General features: G+C 32.2%; 4 protein-coding genes across 5 annotated transcripts in view; 2 read left to right on the top strand and 2 right to left on the bottom strand.

Annotated features, from left to right (window-relative positions):
* Rpn13 (regulatory particle non-ATPase 13) overlaps positions 1–18637 on the top strand; it is a 306135-nt gene that overhangs the window by 271361 nt on the left and 16137 nt on the right. The window lies entirely within an intron of this gene.
* LOC146535592 (uncharacterized) lies at positions 16–235 on the bottom strand. Its single transcript, XM_085191015.1, has one exon. The coding sequence runs from the start codon at positions 233–235 to the stop codon at positions 56–58; it is 180 nt and encodes a 59-aa protein (XP_085047141.1). The 3' UTR covers positions 16–55.
* mRpL53 (mitochondrial ribosomal protein L53) lies at positions 16–1769 on the bottom strand. The gene is made up of 3 exons (XM_085191014.1): positions 1546–1769; positions 1220–1347; positions 16–392 (listed from the first exon to the last, which is right to left on the bottom strand). Exons 1-3 carry the CDS (start codon positions 1689–1691, stop codon positions 238–240), a joined length of 429 nt encoding a protein of 142 aa, XP_085047140.1. The 5' UTR covers positions 1692–1769; the 3' UTR covers positions 16–237.
* On the top strand, positions 1985–18474 carry AGO1 (protein argonaute-1). 2 transcript variants are annotated; one of them, XM_085191002.1, is made up of 14 exons: positions 1985–2144; positions 2322–2662; positions 2738–2938; positions 3155–3398; positions 4121–4343; positions 5046–5291; positions 6697–6862; positions 7271–7395; positions 7990–8174; positions 8559–8725; positions 10285–10433; positions 10848–11037; positions 11596–11787; positions 12247–18474. In XM_085191002.1, exons 1-14 carry the CDS (start codon positions 2126–2128, stop codon positions 12553–12555), a joined length of 2757 nt encoding a protein of 918 aa, XP_085047128.1. In that variant the 5' UTR covers positions 1985–2125; the 3' UTR covers positions 12556–18474. The 2 variants fall into 2 exon arrangements, with proteins under 2 accessions (XP_085047128.1, XP_085047129.1); XM_085191003.1 differs by having other exon boundaries at positions 10860–11037.

An 18637-nucleotide genomic window follows, 5' to 3' on the forward strand; every position in this document is an offset into this window, starting at 1 on the left:
TAAAAGAATAACAAGTGTAAATAATTAGTTATTTTATTTTCAACATACAACTATACTATTCTACAGGCTTAATTGTTATAAATCTAGATAAAATGAAAGCAACCAAAATTGTTGACATGACAAATATCAGAACAAATATATAGAAAGTATCTTCGGAGAACACATCTGTAAATGCTGGTATTTGGTTATATATTTCTTCAACAACATGAAGATTGCCTTTGGTGGACTTAGACATATTCACTTCCTTTTCTTCTTTTCTAATTTAGTTTGTACTGTATTAGTGATTTGTTCTTGGGGGGCTAGAGATGATATATGTTTGTTCAATAATTGCAGAAGTTCTAGACAGGTTAAATTGCCACTTTTAAATGTTACTTTGGTAATCTTTGCAGTTTCTAAAAATATATTTAAAAATAAGTATTAACAATTAGCCAATTTGATTTTAAAGCTCAACACTGAAGTGAACTTCAAAAGTAATCTATCACTATTATGAATGTCAAAAATGAGCATACACTCCTCTCTGCCATGCTACCATTCTCTACCATTCAAATTAAAATACATAAAATGTTTATCTTTAACTAGTATAATAATCTATATATATAAAAGGACTTGTCCTCACCGACTGAGGTAAGACGCACGCACAGCCGTAACCGCTGATGGTAGAAACATGAAATTTGGACAGATGTTTACTTTCGTAATCTGGACATCCACTAAGATGATTAGGATTTTGAAAAATTTTAACCCTAAAGGGGTGATATAGGGGTTGAAAGTTTGTATGGAAAAAAAATTAAATCGGCACCGATTCTTATAAAATTTGAAATTTAGATTTTTAAAAGTATTTAATCAAATAAGTGTTAAAAGGTTTTCAAGAATTTTCCCCCTAAGGGTACAAATAAGGGATTGAAAGTTTGTATGGAAAAAAAATTAAATCGGCACCGATTTTTATAAAATTTGAAATTCATACTCTTAAAAGTATTTAATTGAACACATGTTTCATGGTTTTCTAGAATTCTTCCCCTAAGGGTGCGAATAAGGGGTTGAAAGTTTGTATAGATTTTTTTTAAATCGGGACCAATTTTTATAAAATTTGAAATTTAGACTATTATTATAAAAGTATTTAATTGAACACATGTTTCATGGTTTATTAGAATTCACCCCTAAATAAGCGAGCGAAGCTGCGCGCGTCCGCTAGTATTATATAAAATAATAAAGTGACTCTCACCAGCTATTGAAGGAACAATAGAAATATCAATTGTAGGTTCACTTCGATCACATACAATGTCTGTCTTTAGAACACAATTTGGATTCGTGAGGCTTACTTTGGAGGAACTTAAATAATGTACAAAATTCCTGAAACATAAAGACCGTATTTTTTAAATGAATAAAATTATGATACACAAATGTATTTACCATTTAGTATTTATAACCTAATCAAAATATATTTATATAGGGATAATTCTATGAGCAGCTCGGTACTATTTATAAACATTAAGGGTGATTAAATTGTTTACACATGAATGATAAAACAAAGAATTAGACTATTCTCACCTAGTGTGTGTAACATTTTCACTAAATGGATCAAATTTTACGGTTATTCGTCTTGCAGCCTTAAGATTAACAGCCCTTAATTGTTTTCCAATCGCAGATACTACGCCCCCAGAACGTCGTATGGTACCACTGTAGGGGATAGACATTTTCTTTCTGGAAAAAGGAAAACTCGAAAATAGATCGATTCTAAAAAAATTTTTTTTATGTTCCAAATTACGGCAGATAAAAAAAATTGTGTCAAATATGTATGATGCATATCTTTTAATTTATAGTAACGTTCATTTAATATTATGAACACTTAAAATGTGTATATCAACGCAACTTAATAATTAAATTTGATAATATTAATTACATAATATACTGAATTACATTACATTCTCAATTTCCTTTCGTTTGTGCCTAATTATTACAAAAATATTTTATAATTGTCTGTGTGATGTCAAAATAGCTGGACAAATGTCAATTTACAGCATAGAGTGCAGTTTACAGCCACATTCATTTATCACATTGTTACAATTTTTAACACGAGGGATTTGTATATTCTTATTTTAAGTTTTTGTTGATATAATTATTCTAAAAGATGTACCCCGTTGGTCAACGTAAGCATCTTATCTTGAAATGTTTATAGCTACGATTAATCACGACAGCATCATCCTTTGTTTGACTGTCCTAAATAATGTTTCGAGGGACATTACAATTTATCTGTCAAATATTTATTGCTTTCATGTAATATGTGATAAAGTAGAAATGTTATTTTATATCAAACTGAATTATAGCTCCAGCGGGGGAGACCACGACAGGTGCGGTGGGTGTGGTGACGGGAGCTGCGACCGCAGCCGCGGGTACCACTGGTGCTGCACCAGGAGCACCTAACACTGCACCAGCGATAGGCGCGTCACCAGCCAGTGTGACAAGTGGATCTGGCGGCATGTCACTTGTTTCCCCATCGGCTCCGCCACCACCCGATCTACCAGTGTTAACATGCCCACGACGACCAAACTTAGGCCATGAAGGTCGACCAATTATGCTTCGCGCTAATCATTTTCAAATATCAATGCCAAGAGGATTTGTTCATCATTATGATGTCAATATACAACCTGATAAGTGTCCTAGAAAAGTATGTAAATCATCTTATGTGATTCTTATATTATATTAATGATTATGATTTATTAAAAAAGTGTTTTACTTATAGGTAAATAGAGAAATTGTTGAAACTATGGTAAACTGTTACAATAAGATATTTGGTGCTTTAAAACCTGTATTTGATGGTAGAAACAATTTATACACCAGAGATCCCTTGCCTATTGGTAATGACAGAGTGGAATTAGAAGTTATTTTACCTGGTGAAGGAAAAGATAGAATATTCCGAGTGACAATTAAGTGGGTAGCACAGGTGAGTTATACAAGTATCTTATTAAATCATTGAATAACAAATATTAAAATATTAATAGATATAAATTATATTATTTTTAACATTTATAGAAATACTACTTAAAATATGAATTTACAAATTTTGCTGTGATTATAAATATATAATGTTAATAACAATATTATAGACTTCAAATAATTCACAAAGATTAATGTGATTTGATTTTACAATGACTTTTAGGTATCATTATTTGCACTTGAAGAAGCTTTAGAGGGCCGTACCAGACAGATACCGTATGATGCAATCCTTGCTTTAGATGTTGTGATGAGACACTTACCGTCAATGATGTATACACCAGTTGGTAGATCTTTCTTCTCCTCTCCAGAAGGATATTACCATCCCTTAGGAGGTGGTAGAGAAGTGTGGTTTGGTTTCCATCAATCTGTCAGACCTAGCCAGTGGAAAATGATGTTGAATATTGACGGTAATAAAATATGTATTTTTTATTTTAGGATTTATCCCATATATGGCAATGTAGGCTGAGGGAGGAACTTAGTGTTTAAACACTTCAATCTGTTTCCTTCTTTTAGAGACATTGCATGTTGAGTGGTGGAATTTAATGCCATAATTTGTTTTGTAACCAAATCAAGGAAATATAAATATTTTTTTCAACACAGTAAACAATCCAAGTCACAATGGCCTTAAAAAATGTTTTAATTATGTATTAATATAAAACTAATTGGTTATATTAGTGTATTTGATAATCATAATTATTATAATAATTAACAATTATAATGGCCAACACAATTAATAGTTTATAGTAATAATATTTAATGTTTGTACGAGATTTTTAAATATTTTCAGAAGACAGATAATTTTATTTTCTTATAAGATTAAAGTAAATTATATTTGGTTCTCTATTGTGAATTTGTGAAGAGAAATATTTAAATAAAAAAGTTTTTTAAATGTCTTATCAATAGGTTTATTTTGATGGTTTTGAATTTTATATATTTATCGTAGTCTATTGTGGCCCAGCTATGTATGCAGAACAATCCCGCGCAGGATAATAAATTATTTTAGTTTTGCTGGTCTGATGTCCCGAAATTGAGTGGAAACTCAATTTCGGGACGGAAGAAAAATACTTATCTATAACAAAAAAGGTGTTCATAATAGATATTTCCTAATTATTTATATCTATCTTTATAGTTTCCGCAACAGCATTTTATAAAGCACAACCTGTAATAGAGTTCATGTGTGAAGTACTTGACATAAGAGATATTAATGAGCAAAGGAAGCCACTCACGGATTCTCAAAGAGTGAAATTTACCAAAGAAATAAAAGGACTCAAAATTGAAATAACACATTGTGGAACTATGAAGAGGAAGTATAGAGTGTGCAATGTTACTCGTAGACCAGCACAGATGCAATCGTGAGTAATCCAGTTACTTTTTTTTAGCTTCATGCTATATCCCCATGTAGTAGGGTTGGCAGAAGGAAACTACCCCTGAAATCTGCATCTACCTCACGGCAACCACCGACCAGAAGTAATGTAGTAGTAGTTAGCTTTTTATAAGTAATATTTACGTATTTATCTATTGAGAAAGCAGTGGTATGCATTAAACTGGATTTTTTAAAGTGATATTTAATTTCTATATAGTGAGTAAATCAAATTGCGTAATAATATGATGTTAATTAATAAATGTCATTTTGAATTGGTTTTCAAATAAAAAAATATAAGCAAATTTACACATTGTAAATTATTATCATCACAACTCAGCCAGTGTGTGTTTCCAAACCTGATGATTATGGGTCAATAATTGTGATATCAAAGGGAAAATGAATTTATATAAGATAGGAAAACATTTACATTAGTGTTTTCCTGCTTTAGTTGGTCAACTCTATGGGATTCCATTATAGAGAATAAAATCAATTGAAAAAAATCTCACATTTTATCCTGCAAAATTTGCCATCATTTTTTATTAGTTACTTATATTTTTTAGAGTTAAATAATATAATGTTTAATATGTTTTAGGCTTATATTTAATTAATAGTGTAAAGGTAAAATTAAAATATATAAATGTTATAGTTATAGCTAGTATTTTATGTGCTTAATTTATAATATTAATTTTAGATTTCCACTACAACTGGAAAATGGTCAAACAGTAGAATGTACGGTGGCAAAATATTTTATGGACAAATATAAAATGAAACTCAGATATCCACATTTGCCATGTCTCCAAGTAGGGCAGGAACACAAACACACATATTTACCACTAGAAGTTTGTAACATAGTGCCAGGACAGAGATGTATCAAGAAACTAACTGACATGCAAACATCTACTATGATCAAAGCAACAGCTCGTTCAGCACCCGACAGGTTAAATATTTTCTTTACCTTCACATTGTATTTCGCATATAGCAGGGTAGGCAGAGGGAACCTGGGAACCTAGTGTTAAGACTCTCCATTCACTATTATAACAATTCTGCTCTCCACTTTCTGCCAAATTCTTAAGACTTTGTGAATGGAACTCAACACTGAGCTTTGACTCATAACCAACATGAGGCAAGAAAAATATTAAACATTTCATTCTCCCTGAGTGGGAATTCAACACATAACTGTCCGTTTATTAGCGATGGCCTAAAGTATTTAACGTTATTTATTTAGTTGTGCCACAGACTCTGTCTGACGGTCTGACGGTTGTGGTTTTGAATCCCAATCAGTGAAATGAGTTATTTTCATCACTCGTAATAAGATAAAGCGCGGCTCAGAGTTCCACCTTTCAACACATAAAAATATTTTGAAAATTGCGCAGAAAGAGGAGAAGAGAGTATCTTGACACTAAATTTCTTCTGTAATTTTAGTTGAGGTATGTTCTTGTGCAAATTGTAGACCTTATTTTAAAATCTTTTCTCTCAAGTTTTTTATATTCAGAAAGAGCGAAATTAATGGATGTTCAACTATGAACTAGATTATAGGTAGCATACAAACACGGCTCAAAAACATGGCAAGAGTCAATATAACCAGAAATGCAAAATATTATTACATACAAACTTATGATATAAAATTATTACAACTATTTTAAGGTTTAGTTTCGACTAGCGCGTAATTTATAATAAAACTTTTTACGCTATTAACGAGAGCTCGTATTTTATAACAGTATGTCCAGTCCAGATTAACCAATATTCGACGAGATTGTTGGTACACTACCAACGGTGACGAATATTGGCCAAACTACGATATATTTGTATATAATTCTTTAAGAATAATTTTTAGGTACTATAAAATTGAATCTGTGTTACCGAAAGAAACACAAACTTCTTTTTCTGAAACTTTACTGTTTCGGTGGCTACGCAGTTTTTAAAAGCACACTGAGACATTTTAGCGTGTCCGCTCGTTGGGGATGTTAAAATCAAATAAGAACACGATATTGGTGCTATTATTTCTCGAGTCGTTTTTTAGACTGTAACCTTTAATCTATGTATAGTTGATCGAAGATCAATTAGTGATGTTGTACTGCATTTTCATTTCTCCACTCTAAGAAAAAAGTGCGGCGTTTAGATCCGTTACTCAACACGCGATGTGAGACGAAAAATTCAGAATTGGGTGTCTTGAAACTAGATTTATACATATTCGTTTACAAACAAATTTATATGTTAGCTGGAAAATCTCTTTAAATGAGACGACGATGAGAAGAAACGGCACAAAATTCTTCTTGAGATCCAAATTAAAAACTTTTCACTGTAACTGACATACTTAAAACACACGTTTTTTTTTACATTAGGGAGCGCGAAATCAACAACCTGGTCCGTCGTGCAAACTTCAACACAGACCTCTACGTGAAGGAGTTTGGCCTCACCATATCCAACAACATGATGGAGGTGCGCGGGCGCGTGTTGCCACCGCCCAAGCTGCAGTATGGCGGACGGGTTTCTTCACTCGGAGGACAAGTAATATATGTTTTTATTACATATAATTGGAACATAACTCAGTTGTCTGTCTTAATAATATTATAAATGTGAAAGTTTGGTAGGGTAGGTATGTATGTTCCATGGAAAACTACTAACTCAGGGTAATAAAATATTTTAATATTTTCATTTCCTGGCTCTGGCAACGAGATAAAGCGCGGCGTTGAATTCTCAACACACTTAGTTGCACACCTAAAGAATTTAGTGAAAAGTGGGGAACAGAAGTGTCTTAATGGGGAATATCATGTCTTAACACTAGGTTCCTTCTGCCTAATATAACAATAAGTTTAAGCTCTGCATAATAACTTTAAGAACACAATATAAGGATACTGTGCTCTAAAAGAATTTATAATAAAAAACATAATTGCATTATTAGTATTTTTTTTGCAGCAAGCGTTACCGAATCAAGGTGTATGGGATATGCGCGGTAAACAGTTCTTCATGGGAGTGGAGATTCGCGTGTGGGCCATCGCCTGCTTCGCACCGCAAAGAACTGTACGAGAAGATGCCCTTAAGTAAGTCTTTTTAATATATAGATTATGATTCCTGCAGCTTCGTTTTTGGGTTAATAAAACTAACTCTTCAGCTTTATAACATTAGTATAGATACTTTACCCCTAGTAGTAGGGTAGTCAGAGAGTACGGAGCGCCAAACGCTACGGTCTCTACATGCCTCTTTCGCCTCGTTCACTGTTATCAACCTCTTTTTACATGACCTTCCTCCGGTATCTTTGATACGGTATTTTCGAGGGTCAACCGAGGTCTCCTCTACCTCTTTTACCACTCACTTTTCCATTTTTTATCTTTTTTGCTATTCTTTCATCACTTCACCCAAACCAGCTGAGTACGTTCTTCTTCATTCTCGCCGTAACGTTCTCGGTAGTGCCTGCCATTCTGTATATCTCTTCATTGCGGATTCGATCAGCTAAGCTAACTCCGCATATCCTACGAAGAGATCGCCCTTTTTTCATTATTACAATTATCCAAATTATTGTATTAAAGATCATTTTCATCAACTTACATTGAATTAAATTTTACTGAGCCCTATTGGACTGTATAATAAAATATCCTTTTATACCGTATTTTCATTCCATATTTAATTTCTTTTAGGAACTTCACCCAGCAATTACAGAAGATATCGAACGACGCGGGCATGCCTATAATAGGACAGCCATGTTTCTGCAAATATGCGACGGGACCGGACCAAGTAGAGCCTATGTTTAAATATCTAAAGTCTACTTTTGTACAGCTACAACTTGTGGTTGTCGTCCTTCCTGGCAAAACTCCTGTTTATGGTAAGATGTTTATCTACTAGATGCTAATAAGGCTCGCGAGACTTATGTTGAGCTTTGCATTTGTGTGAGTGATTACTAAAAGTAGAGCCAGAAAAAACTTACCACTCAAAACACACTGTCTCCGGAATTTGGCGGAAAGTGGGGAACCGAGAGTTTTAACATTATATTCCCTCTGGATACCTTGCTGTGTGCGGGATACAGCGTAAAGCTAATTTAATTTTTATTAGAGATAAAGCAAGGGATGCGCCGCGCTTTTCAGCCAACATCACATCTCTAAACTTATGGCAGAACGATATCTTCTTGTGGGAATCAAACTCAGACCCATTGCGTTTACCATGTGTATAGTGTATATACATTATAGTACGATTTGACATTTTATTGCAGCTGAAGTAAAAAGAGTTGGTGACACAGTCCTCGGTATGGCGACACAGTGTGTGCAAGCCAAGAACGTGAACAAAACTTCGCCACAAACGCTAAGCAATCTTTGCCTAAAAATTAATGTCAAACTTGGCGGCATTAACTCCATACTCGTGCCTTCTTTACGTCCCAAGGTATAACATTATTTACAAAAATGATATTTGTTATATTACTACTATTTTAATTGATAAAAAAATAATGAATAAAAAAACAGATGATCGTTGTCGGACACTAGTAGATTTTTCAGTAAATAAAAAAACTTGGCCATTACAAGCACTTCATAAAAACATAATAAAAATGTCAATATTATGAGTAGAATCTACCTAGCTACCGTAAGCTTGGAGTGTCCCCATGCTAAGACGAGTCTGTGAGACATTCATCCTTTGCTTTTTTATTCTAACATAATTTTATAATAAGTGTATATCAATCATTAGATTCTTGAGCTAGCATGATATATATTTAATCTCGCAAATTAATATCATTGTTATTTTATATAAGATTCTTTATTGCACTAAATTAACACAGAATAAAACACACATTAAGAAAAGACATACACAACGGTGGACTTATCTCTAGAAGAGATCTCTTCCAGTCAACCCGTGGAAGTGGATAAGTGCAAAGTAGCGGGAAAGACAAGATAGTGCATGGAAATTGAGAAAGACAAAAACAAGAACAAAAACAATAAAATAAAACTAATAGTAATAATAAATACAAAAAAATAATAATAATAATTAGGCATGACATACACATAAATAAACATAAATATAGTTATACAAAATAAATAATATATTATAACATCTAAATATAAATACATATATACTATATAATAAATACATAAAGTATATATACCTATATAAAAAGGAACAAAAAGAAAATTAAGCTTCACTATATAAGATGAGGAGAGATAATATAAGTAACCACTATAATAAAAAAAAAAAAAAAGATTAATTGTCTAACGATGCAAGGAGATGTAGTTTTAATTGGGATTTGAAGGACTTTATGGAAGGGCTTTTCTGGATAGTTTTAGGGAGTTGGTTCCAAAGGGATGCGGCGTATACAGAGAAGGATTTCTGAAGGAATTTGGTGTTGCTCTTAGGTACGTTAAGTGTCGGTATGACACCAGACCTCCTTGAGCGTGTAGGGATAGGGAGAACGTCAAAGCGGGATCGAAGATAACAAGGAAAATTCTGGTAGTTAAGGATCTTAAAAAGGAGTGACAGGACGTGCATATCTCGGCGAAGTCGAATTGGGAGCCATTTGAGCTGAGTTCGAAATTCGGAGACGTGGTCATACTTACGCAAACCGTAAACAAAGCGTATGGCAAGATTTTTATAAGTATTTATGGATAAAATAGTAAACTTTGCTTAATAATATTTAAAAAACTTTGACTTTAAAATATTCAAATGGTAGATTAGAAATGATTGTAGGATTTTAAGATAAGTATATAACAAAAAATAAATTCAGGCTGTTGCGACGCAGTGGCACAGCGACGGACTATAAACGTGACGGTTGTGGGTTTGAATCTCATCCGGGAAATGAATTAGTTTCATATGGACTCTTTGGTCACAAGCCAAAGCGTGGCCAAATTGATTACTGCCACTCAACACACAATATCTCAAAAATTAGACGTTACGTGAGTGTCTTTCTAGGTTCCCTCTACTTATCCAGCTATATACAAACCTTTCGGTGGCAGGTATTCAACGAACCAGTGATCTTCCTGGGCGTGGACGTGACGCACCCGCCGGCCGGTGACAACAAGAAGCCCTCCATCGCGGCCGTGGTGGGCTCCATGGACGCGCACCCCTCGCGCTACGCGGCGACCGTGCGCGTGCAGCAGCACAGGTAATGACCGATTGTTATATAAAATGTCTCAATTCGATCGTAAACAAACCATTATATTAAATAGTAAATTTTAAGTATCACATAAATAAATGCATTTAAATTTTGACATGTAAAGAATAATTCTTAGAATCAAATTTTAAGAACAGTTTTGTCAAATTATGGTTCATAATACAAATGTATCTGGCATTGTTTAGTACTATAATGTTTACATTTAATTTTTAATTTTATTTTAATGTACTTTGGATACGATTTATAGTAAATTTATCAACTGAGTCAATTTGACATAAAAAGTATCCAAAATAGATTATTCATAATCATAACACAGATCATTATTTAGCATTCAATCATTATATTTAACCTAAAAATGTAACATATCTAAAGCACACGTAAAATAACAACATCGTAACTATACAGCATTACTTCCAGACAAGAGATAGTTCACGAGATGAGCAGTATGGTCCAAGAGTTGCTCATCATGTTTTACAAGAGCACGGGCGGGTTCAAACCGCATCGTATTATTATGTATCGTGATGGAATATCTGAAGGGCAGTTCATACATGTGCTGCAGCATGAACTTACTGCCGTCAGAGAGGCTTGTATAAAGGTACGTCGATTGTGTTACAAGTGTATCTTTTGTATTGTTTTATTAAATATATAAGAATTTAATATAAACACTAGGAACAGTATTCATTTCAAAAAATATTTTCGTTTTTCTGAGGAAGTGTCGTGTCACTCAGTATACTTTAAACTCTTAAAACTCGGCAATAATCTAATAAATATATAACAACTAGTATTGCTAAGGGATTTTTTTTCGCTTTATCTGCATATATCTAGCAGGGTAGGCAAAGGGAACCGAGTTTGTGAACTAAGTTAACTCAACCTACCCTTGTGTATCATTCCCCACTACCAGTCCAATTTTCTGTTTCTTCTGTGTCGAAACTAAATACTTTACCCGGTTACCAGAATGAAAAAAATAAAAAACATCATTTAATTGTACTCATTACCGTTACGTTTGCAGTAAAGATAAGTTTATAAAATAAGTTTGCAGTAAGAAAATGTGATATACATTTTCTTAAAAAATATGTTAAAAAGTAAAAAAATATAGTTATGTTTTATTTTAAAAAAAATCTAGAATAATAACGATTACATTTTATACTCACAGTTGGAAGCGGAATACAAGCCGGGCATCACATTCATAGTGGTGCAGAAGCGTCACCACACGCGTCTGTTCTGCGCCGACAAGAAGGAGCAGTCCGGCAAGTCGGGCAACATCCCCGCCGGCACCACCGTCGATCTCGGCATCACGCACCCCACCGAGTTCGACTTCTATTTGTGCAGCCATCAAGGAATACAGGTTTGAATTGTTGTTGTTCATGCTTTTAGAATGTTTATTAATCTACATATATATAAACATGTCCAGTGATACTACAACAGATCTTGGCATCACATATCCCACTGAGTTTCATTTTAATTTGTGTAATAATCCAAACCTACATGCCATCTGGGCATATAAGATTCGATTATTTTTTCTATATGTCAACTTAGATGTAATTTGTATTTACAAGTAGTCATGACATTGAATATGTGTATTTTATTTGTAAGTATCGAAGTAACGTAAGGGTACAAAGCACCTCTTCGTGTTGACACCTTCTTCAGTTGTCTTGAAAGTAGGTAACTCTCATGTTTGCTGTATTTGAAAAAGCCAGAAGTCTCTAACAAAACATTAATTAATAATAATTTGAATGATTTAACAAACCTGTGATTATTTGAATTGCGACTACATGAGTGACAATTGGCAACCAAATGTGTGCAGGGTACGTCGCGGCCGTCGCACTACCACGTGTTGTGGGACGACAACCACTTCGGCTCGGACGAGCTTCAGTGCCTCACATACCAGCTATGCCACACGTACGTGCGCTGCACGCGCTCCGTGTCCATCCCGGCGCCCGCCTACTACGCGCATTTGGTGGCTTTCCGCGCGCGCTACCACCTCGTGGAAAAGGAGCACGACTCGGGCGAGGGCAGCCACCAGTCCGCCTGCAGCGAGGACCGCACGCCCGGCGCCATGGCGCGCGCCATCACCGTGCACGCCGTCACCAAGAAGGTCATGTACTTCGCATAACACCCCCCACACCCTCCTGCGTCACCCCCACCACGCCAGCACCGCGTCTACGTCGTCGGTTGAATAGATGCTTGTATTGATATATAAGTGTTATATACTATTTTAAAGCTATTTATGTTAACTTTAGGATAATTACTATTTGGACTACAATTACTAAAAAAGACATTTGTAGTGACAATATTTTTTTCCTTTTAAATAAGTTAATATTATGCCAGGCCATGTAGTCATATTTCTATATATGTTTAATAGAAATATAAGGTAACACGCCCACAAAAAAAAGAAAAGTATGTACAATGCATGTCATGTCTTCAAAATAATGTTTCTTTTAAATACCTGACAATCGTTTTTCTATCTAGACCGTAATTTGAAAGATGGCAATTTTCTTTAAAAACGATCGTATACTCTGTTAGGTCAACGCATTGCAATAACATTGTGACAAAATGACATTATTTAACGACAAAATTCCAATACGACAGCGAATAGCGTCATCTATGGCGTGCTCTTAACGCATTGTTCTATAAAAAAAAATAAAAGTTTATATTTTTTTTAATTATATACCACTATACAATTTAACCGACGACGTGATGTAGTACACTACAGGTAGTGTGGTGTAATCGTCGTTGTAATCTTACGCCTAATTCTCACTCTATATAATTTATTCGATCTCAGTTCATAAGCATTCTCATTAAATTATTCATACAAATTGTTTTGGGTAGCTTTCTCGAATGGTTGCTACGGAGAGGCAGATATATTTACGAGTGAGCACATGACAGCCAATTAATATTAGATCGAGTTTAAATTTATTGACTATTTTATAACATGTTAAGAGCGTTGAAGGTTTGGTAAAGATAATATGCTAATTTTATCAAATCTTTACTTGGTGAATAAATCGTAAATATACTTATGTACATAATATCCTAGAATTGATGAAATTTTATATAAAAAATGGATATAAGAATCGTCTTTATGTAGATGTGTATCAATTTAATAACTCTTTTAATTTAGTTTATCGAAGCTAATATAGAGCCATTGCAACTAACATTTCTGCGACATATGCGTAACGTTACAACTCGGCATGCACTTATATTTATTAGAATTAGCGTTAGTTATAAGACAACAACCGGACTATATATAGTCTAACAACAAGGACGAATTTCATTGGGCAATGTCAGATTATATTTAATAGGTAGAAGATTACTTATATAAAATAAGACTTTACTTGTGAGACGATCCCTTTTCGGATTTTCGTAATTAAGTTTTAAGTCTACTAATTGAACATAAAATGCATTTTAATATATTTTCGGAATCGATTAATCGACGTGTGATTAAATGATTTTTTTAACTGATACTCTCACATGTAATGTTTTATATTTTCAACGGTCACGTTGCATATACAAGGGAAATAGCGCAACATCGTACTATAAGATAGTTTTAAGGGAAAAAGATTCAATTATGTGTCTAGCTTGGGCGCTACATATAATCTCTATTATTGCAATATATAATGAATGAAAAGTAAATATCAGCCATTAAATATTTATGTAATATATAAATGTCTATAATTTATATAGGCCGTTACGTTTTTATCAAGTACATAATATTGTAGTGTAGTAGAACTAATTAAAGGAGTGTCACATTATTCACTGTGTATAAGCTCTTTGATGATATTTTAAATTTAAACATTTTTGTTAACTCAATGTAACACAGATTTTTTTTATGTTCATTATAAATCCTTTTATTTTGAATGTTTTTTTTTACATTTTGTTAGGTTAACAAGATATTGTGAAACTCTATAATCTTTACTACTCATGGAAGTGGTTCTTTTGAATTGATTTAAAATATTTTTGCATACTAATAATGTTTGGAGGAATCTGTATATCATATAAAGTTAATGTTAATACTGGCACTTCATATAACATATGTTTTTTAATGTTATTTTTAAAATGGCTAGAAGGTTTATTCCCGTAATAAATGAAATAGATTAAATGGTTCGACAGCACACGTTTTAAGTTATGGATTAGAATGTTTCATAATATCTTTTTAATGACCAGTGCACCTTTTCCTTATGGTTTGTTCTCTTAACTTAATAGTTGAATACACAAGGCAAAAATTATTTTGTTCATAAAAACAGTACTAGTTTGGCCTTAAATTAATTCATATATCTATAGTTATAAGAGTTTATATTAGCTTTAAACAACGGCAAATACCAAATAAAACCTGAATAAATTTCTACATTTTTATATTTTTATTGAATAACACTTATTATACCAGCATAAATGTTCAATATAAATAAAAATCATTAAAAATCAGTAGTAGTGCCTAATGTGTAACTTGTCTATTCAAATGGGTTAACGTTACAGCAATACGAGTTTCTAGGTAATTTTATATAGGTATGGTTATAAATGTTGCATAGTAATATTTTGATCATTTGCAAGGAATCAGCTTTTAACCTCTGATAGATTTATTTAGAAGCTTTTATAACTTATGTATACTTATAATAGAAGACATGCACGGATGAAAGTGATAAGGGGTGAGGGACGATTTAAACTGTTTAATATTGTTATAATATGAGTTGAAGTATTTTATTACAAAAAATCTGCATATTAAATGCACTTAATTTTTTTGAATGGAAATTTGAATCGATTCATATTTCAATCAGTTATTTTTAGACATAAATTTAATAACAAATCTTAATGTAAAAATAAAAAAAAAATTACATCCATGCGTGTCTTCAATAGATGCATAACTAGAGTAATTATATATTTTTTCTTTTAAATAGTATTTAGACTTAAATATATGTTTTCAATTTGAAAACGAAAATAGATTTTCATGTTGATGGCAATCATGTGATACAGACACATATTATATCGATATTTTTAAACCCTCTCGATTTTTACTTAAATATCGTTTCAAGTTATTATGTGTCGATGTCATGTTACCTGCATCTAGCAATAACATTTGCACTCTTTATTAAAAATTATTGAATACTGTAGTTGATTAAAAAGCTATCATCTATGCTTCTAGATTGTATACTGTTATTTTTATGTTGGCTTCTTTTATTATTTCTTGATATATTTTATTAGTATTTAAGATTATTTCGTGTCTAATATCATACCACAAAAAAATAATTATCGACGGACATACCTAATGTAATCGTATTTTAGATGTAGCTTATATAATTTATTTATAATACGATCATAAGATTTTAAACAAGGGCTTCAATGGTGTCTTAGATTTAAGTGATTTTGTAGTATCAATATTAACGAGCGACTTAGTAAGATAAATCAATTCAAGGTAATTTTAGGTAACCCTTAATTTTATTTATCGATATGTTATTGATTTTGTATATCTTTAGATATAGTCACACCGTCATATACAGACATGCAGTAATGATAATAATTCATAAAAATTAAAGTATGGATATTAGCGGTAATCTTTGGGGCAATATTTTTGTATATTTTTATTACTAATCATGACTCCATATGAAGGGCGTGTCGTCCTCCTTACCTCACTCACTCTGCTTTTTATAATAGACTAACGTCTATGTTTCATAACTGAAATGGCGACGTCGACTTTGTTCTATATAAATAACCCTATTTAGAGGTTTGTATTATATAGGTCTGTCCTATTGCTACCGCCCCGTTCAGTCATTTATCTAACAACCGGTTAGAAACTTGCAGATAATCAGACAGTTCACATTTGTATCGACAGTATTACAATAATCTGACTGTTTTTTTTTTGTAAAGCACCATTGCTGCGATTTCAATTTTTTTTTCAAATTGTTTTGTCAATCTCATTGTATTTAAAAAATAAAAAATCATAGCCAATAATCAAATTAATTCTAGATTTTCATTTTACATATTATTATGAAATCTCAACAACGGTGTTTCTTTCAGTCAAGTAACTCGACATATAACTTGTAAAAATTATTACAACTTGTGGTTCATTATAACAACTGTTTATCGTGTTAGATTTATAAAAAGTATTTTTCTCTTTTTAAACGGAGATGGGTTATATAAGGCCGAGGATTAATTCTAAGAATTAGTAATTGAAATAATAATTTTAGAAAGTAACATAAGTTTAGTCCAGAATTCGATATAAACAATTACATTTATGTAATCCGATACCAAAAGAAAATTCTGGCTCTCATTCTCATGTACCCGCTTATAGTTGTAATAAATATTAGATTTTTGTGTTTATACTTATATAAGTCGATTTTGCTTTAGTTTTAATGAAAATATCGCTTAAATACATTTGTATGGCAACTTTTCTTTTAAAGGTGTTTCAGAATGCCATTCTTACAGGTCGGTTATTATAGGGAAGGAATGATTATAAAATTCATTCAAAATCAAGAAATATTTAACAATTTGCATGAATTATAATGAAAATACTCTATAAGTTAACGACATCATTAAATCCATATCGTACGGAAATTCCTTATAATAAGCGTCTGTATGTGTTCTGTAACGACTTAGAACTTTTAGCCCTGTCCACAGCGACGACTCCCGTCAATACATGTACATGTACTATACATGTCAATACATGTACATGTACAAATACATGTACTAGTAGTAGTTGTAGTAGTTAGCGTATAATTTTTCTATATTGCACACAAATATTATTGTGTAGGCTCCAACAATTAAGGTTTCGATATAGATTGTAAAATAGATTCCAATTTTCTTCGTGCAGGGTATGCAGTAAAAATATTGTAATTATTACGCTCAATTTGCGTATCAAATATACTGTTATTTATTATTTGTAATAAGTAAAAACGAAGAAAACGTACGGCTTTTATGTTGCGATGTTGTTCGATAAGCGTTTTGTTCGCGCGTTGTTTTTGCATTTTTTGTTTAACATTAGCTACTGTAGTTGGGTATGTGTCATAACTGTGTATAACACGATGATGGTAATATCACGAAACTAAATTGAAGCTATCAGTGCTCAATAAAGTGACGATTTAATCTGTTTTTTACATACATTCTAGATATTTTTCAGAAAATTTTTGTAAGTAACAAGTCTTGTAGCACTGATGGTCTTAGTTTTTATTTGTGCGTTCATTATCCTTTTTTTTTTTTTATTAAATAAACACGACACTTAATGTTTCAACCTTATATTGGATATTGTAATCGCCTTATTAACCTTCAAAACAGCGTATTTAAATCGTCATTGCCTAAAATTTCTAAATTATTTTATATGGATCCTTTACAAAACAGGAGTAGCTTTAGTGTAAAAAAAAACTTTGATGTTTTAGTGTTTTAACGTCCCTTTATAATTATTGTAACTTAATTAATGTAAACAAGTCCGCCTTCTTTATTAATTAATGTTCATTCTGAATTAGAGAATGTACTCGTCCGTTAATGCCACAATTCGCCTACAATTATAATATACATATCTTAAATAAATCGATGTCGACCAAACAATTTTTATTATTTTGACTTTAAAATATTTAGAAAAAAAAATCATTTTGTCAATAGGGCATTTGAAAACAGGGTCTGTGAGAAATATAAATTATTAATGATGATTTGGCGGTGGTTTTTAATGCTTTGTTAATATGATAAATATAACTCGTTCATTTATAATGCTTCATAGTTGTTGCTATTGTCTTACATGTGAGCTTCGAATTTGTAAAAGCCGATCGAATTCCCTATTGCCTGTGCATAATGATATAAATGTCGGAGATTTGTAATAAATAGTAATTGAACATAATTCGAATTACAAATGTCAGTAACATAGTATTCGCTTCAGATGTGCAGTGGTGGGATATCTCAACGCATTTAGATCACCAAATGAAATCAGCAATATCAATCAATGTTCTGTTATTTTTATATTATTCGTGGAATATTAATATTAAGGTAATAATTAGCGGTAACCAAATTGATGAAATAAAACATATGGGTTCAAATACAATCTGTTTATGAAATATTTCAACTTTTTTTTTTCTATTATTTGAAATCCCTTTAAAAAAGAATATATTACAATTTCAAAATCACAAACGTTTTATGTATTTTTTTATTGGCCAATTTGTTAATATACTACAATATTGCAAAGAAATCTTTAAGTATTAGAGTCCGTTGTTTTTCATAAA

This window comes from Heliconius melpomene, chromosome 10, assembly GCF_056956725.1.
Source record: "Heliconius melpomene rosina isolate 202511_hmr_F chromosome 10, ASM5695672v1, whole genome shotgun sequence".
NCBI classification, from domain to species: domain Eukaryota; kingdom Metazoa; phylum Arthropoda; class Insecta; order Lepidoptera; family Nymphalidae; genus Heliconius; species Heliconius melpomene.

Bases quoted from the DNA above. Each gene is read 5' to 3' on its own strand.
- LOC146535592 (XM_085191015.1), bottom strand. From the start codon at position 235: ATGTCTAAGTCCACCAAAGGCAATCTTCATGTTGTTGAAGAAATATAT.
- mRpL53 (XM_085191014.1), bottom strand. From the start codon at position 1,691: ATGTCTATCCCCTACAGTGGTACCATACGACGTTCTGGGGGCGTAGTA. The intron at 1,348-1,545 runs GTGAGAATAGTC...TTTATGTTTCAG, and splicing joins GAAAATGTTACACACACTAG to GAATTTTGTACATTATTTAA. The intron at 393-1,219 runs GTGAGAGTCACT...ATATATTTTTAG, and splicing joins TATTGTTCCTTCAATAGCTG to AAACTGCAAAGATTACCAAA.
- AGO1 (XM_085191002.1), top strand. The intron at 11,038-11,595 runs GTACGTCGATTG...TTATACTCACAG, and splicing joins TCAGAGAGGCTTGTATAAAG to TTGGAAGCGGAATACAAGCC. The intron at 11,788-12,246 runs GTTTGAATTGTT...AAATGTGTGCAG, and splicing joins GCAGCCATCAAGGAATACAG to GGTACGTCGCGGCCGTCGCA.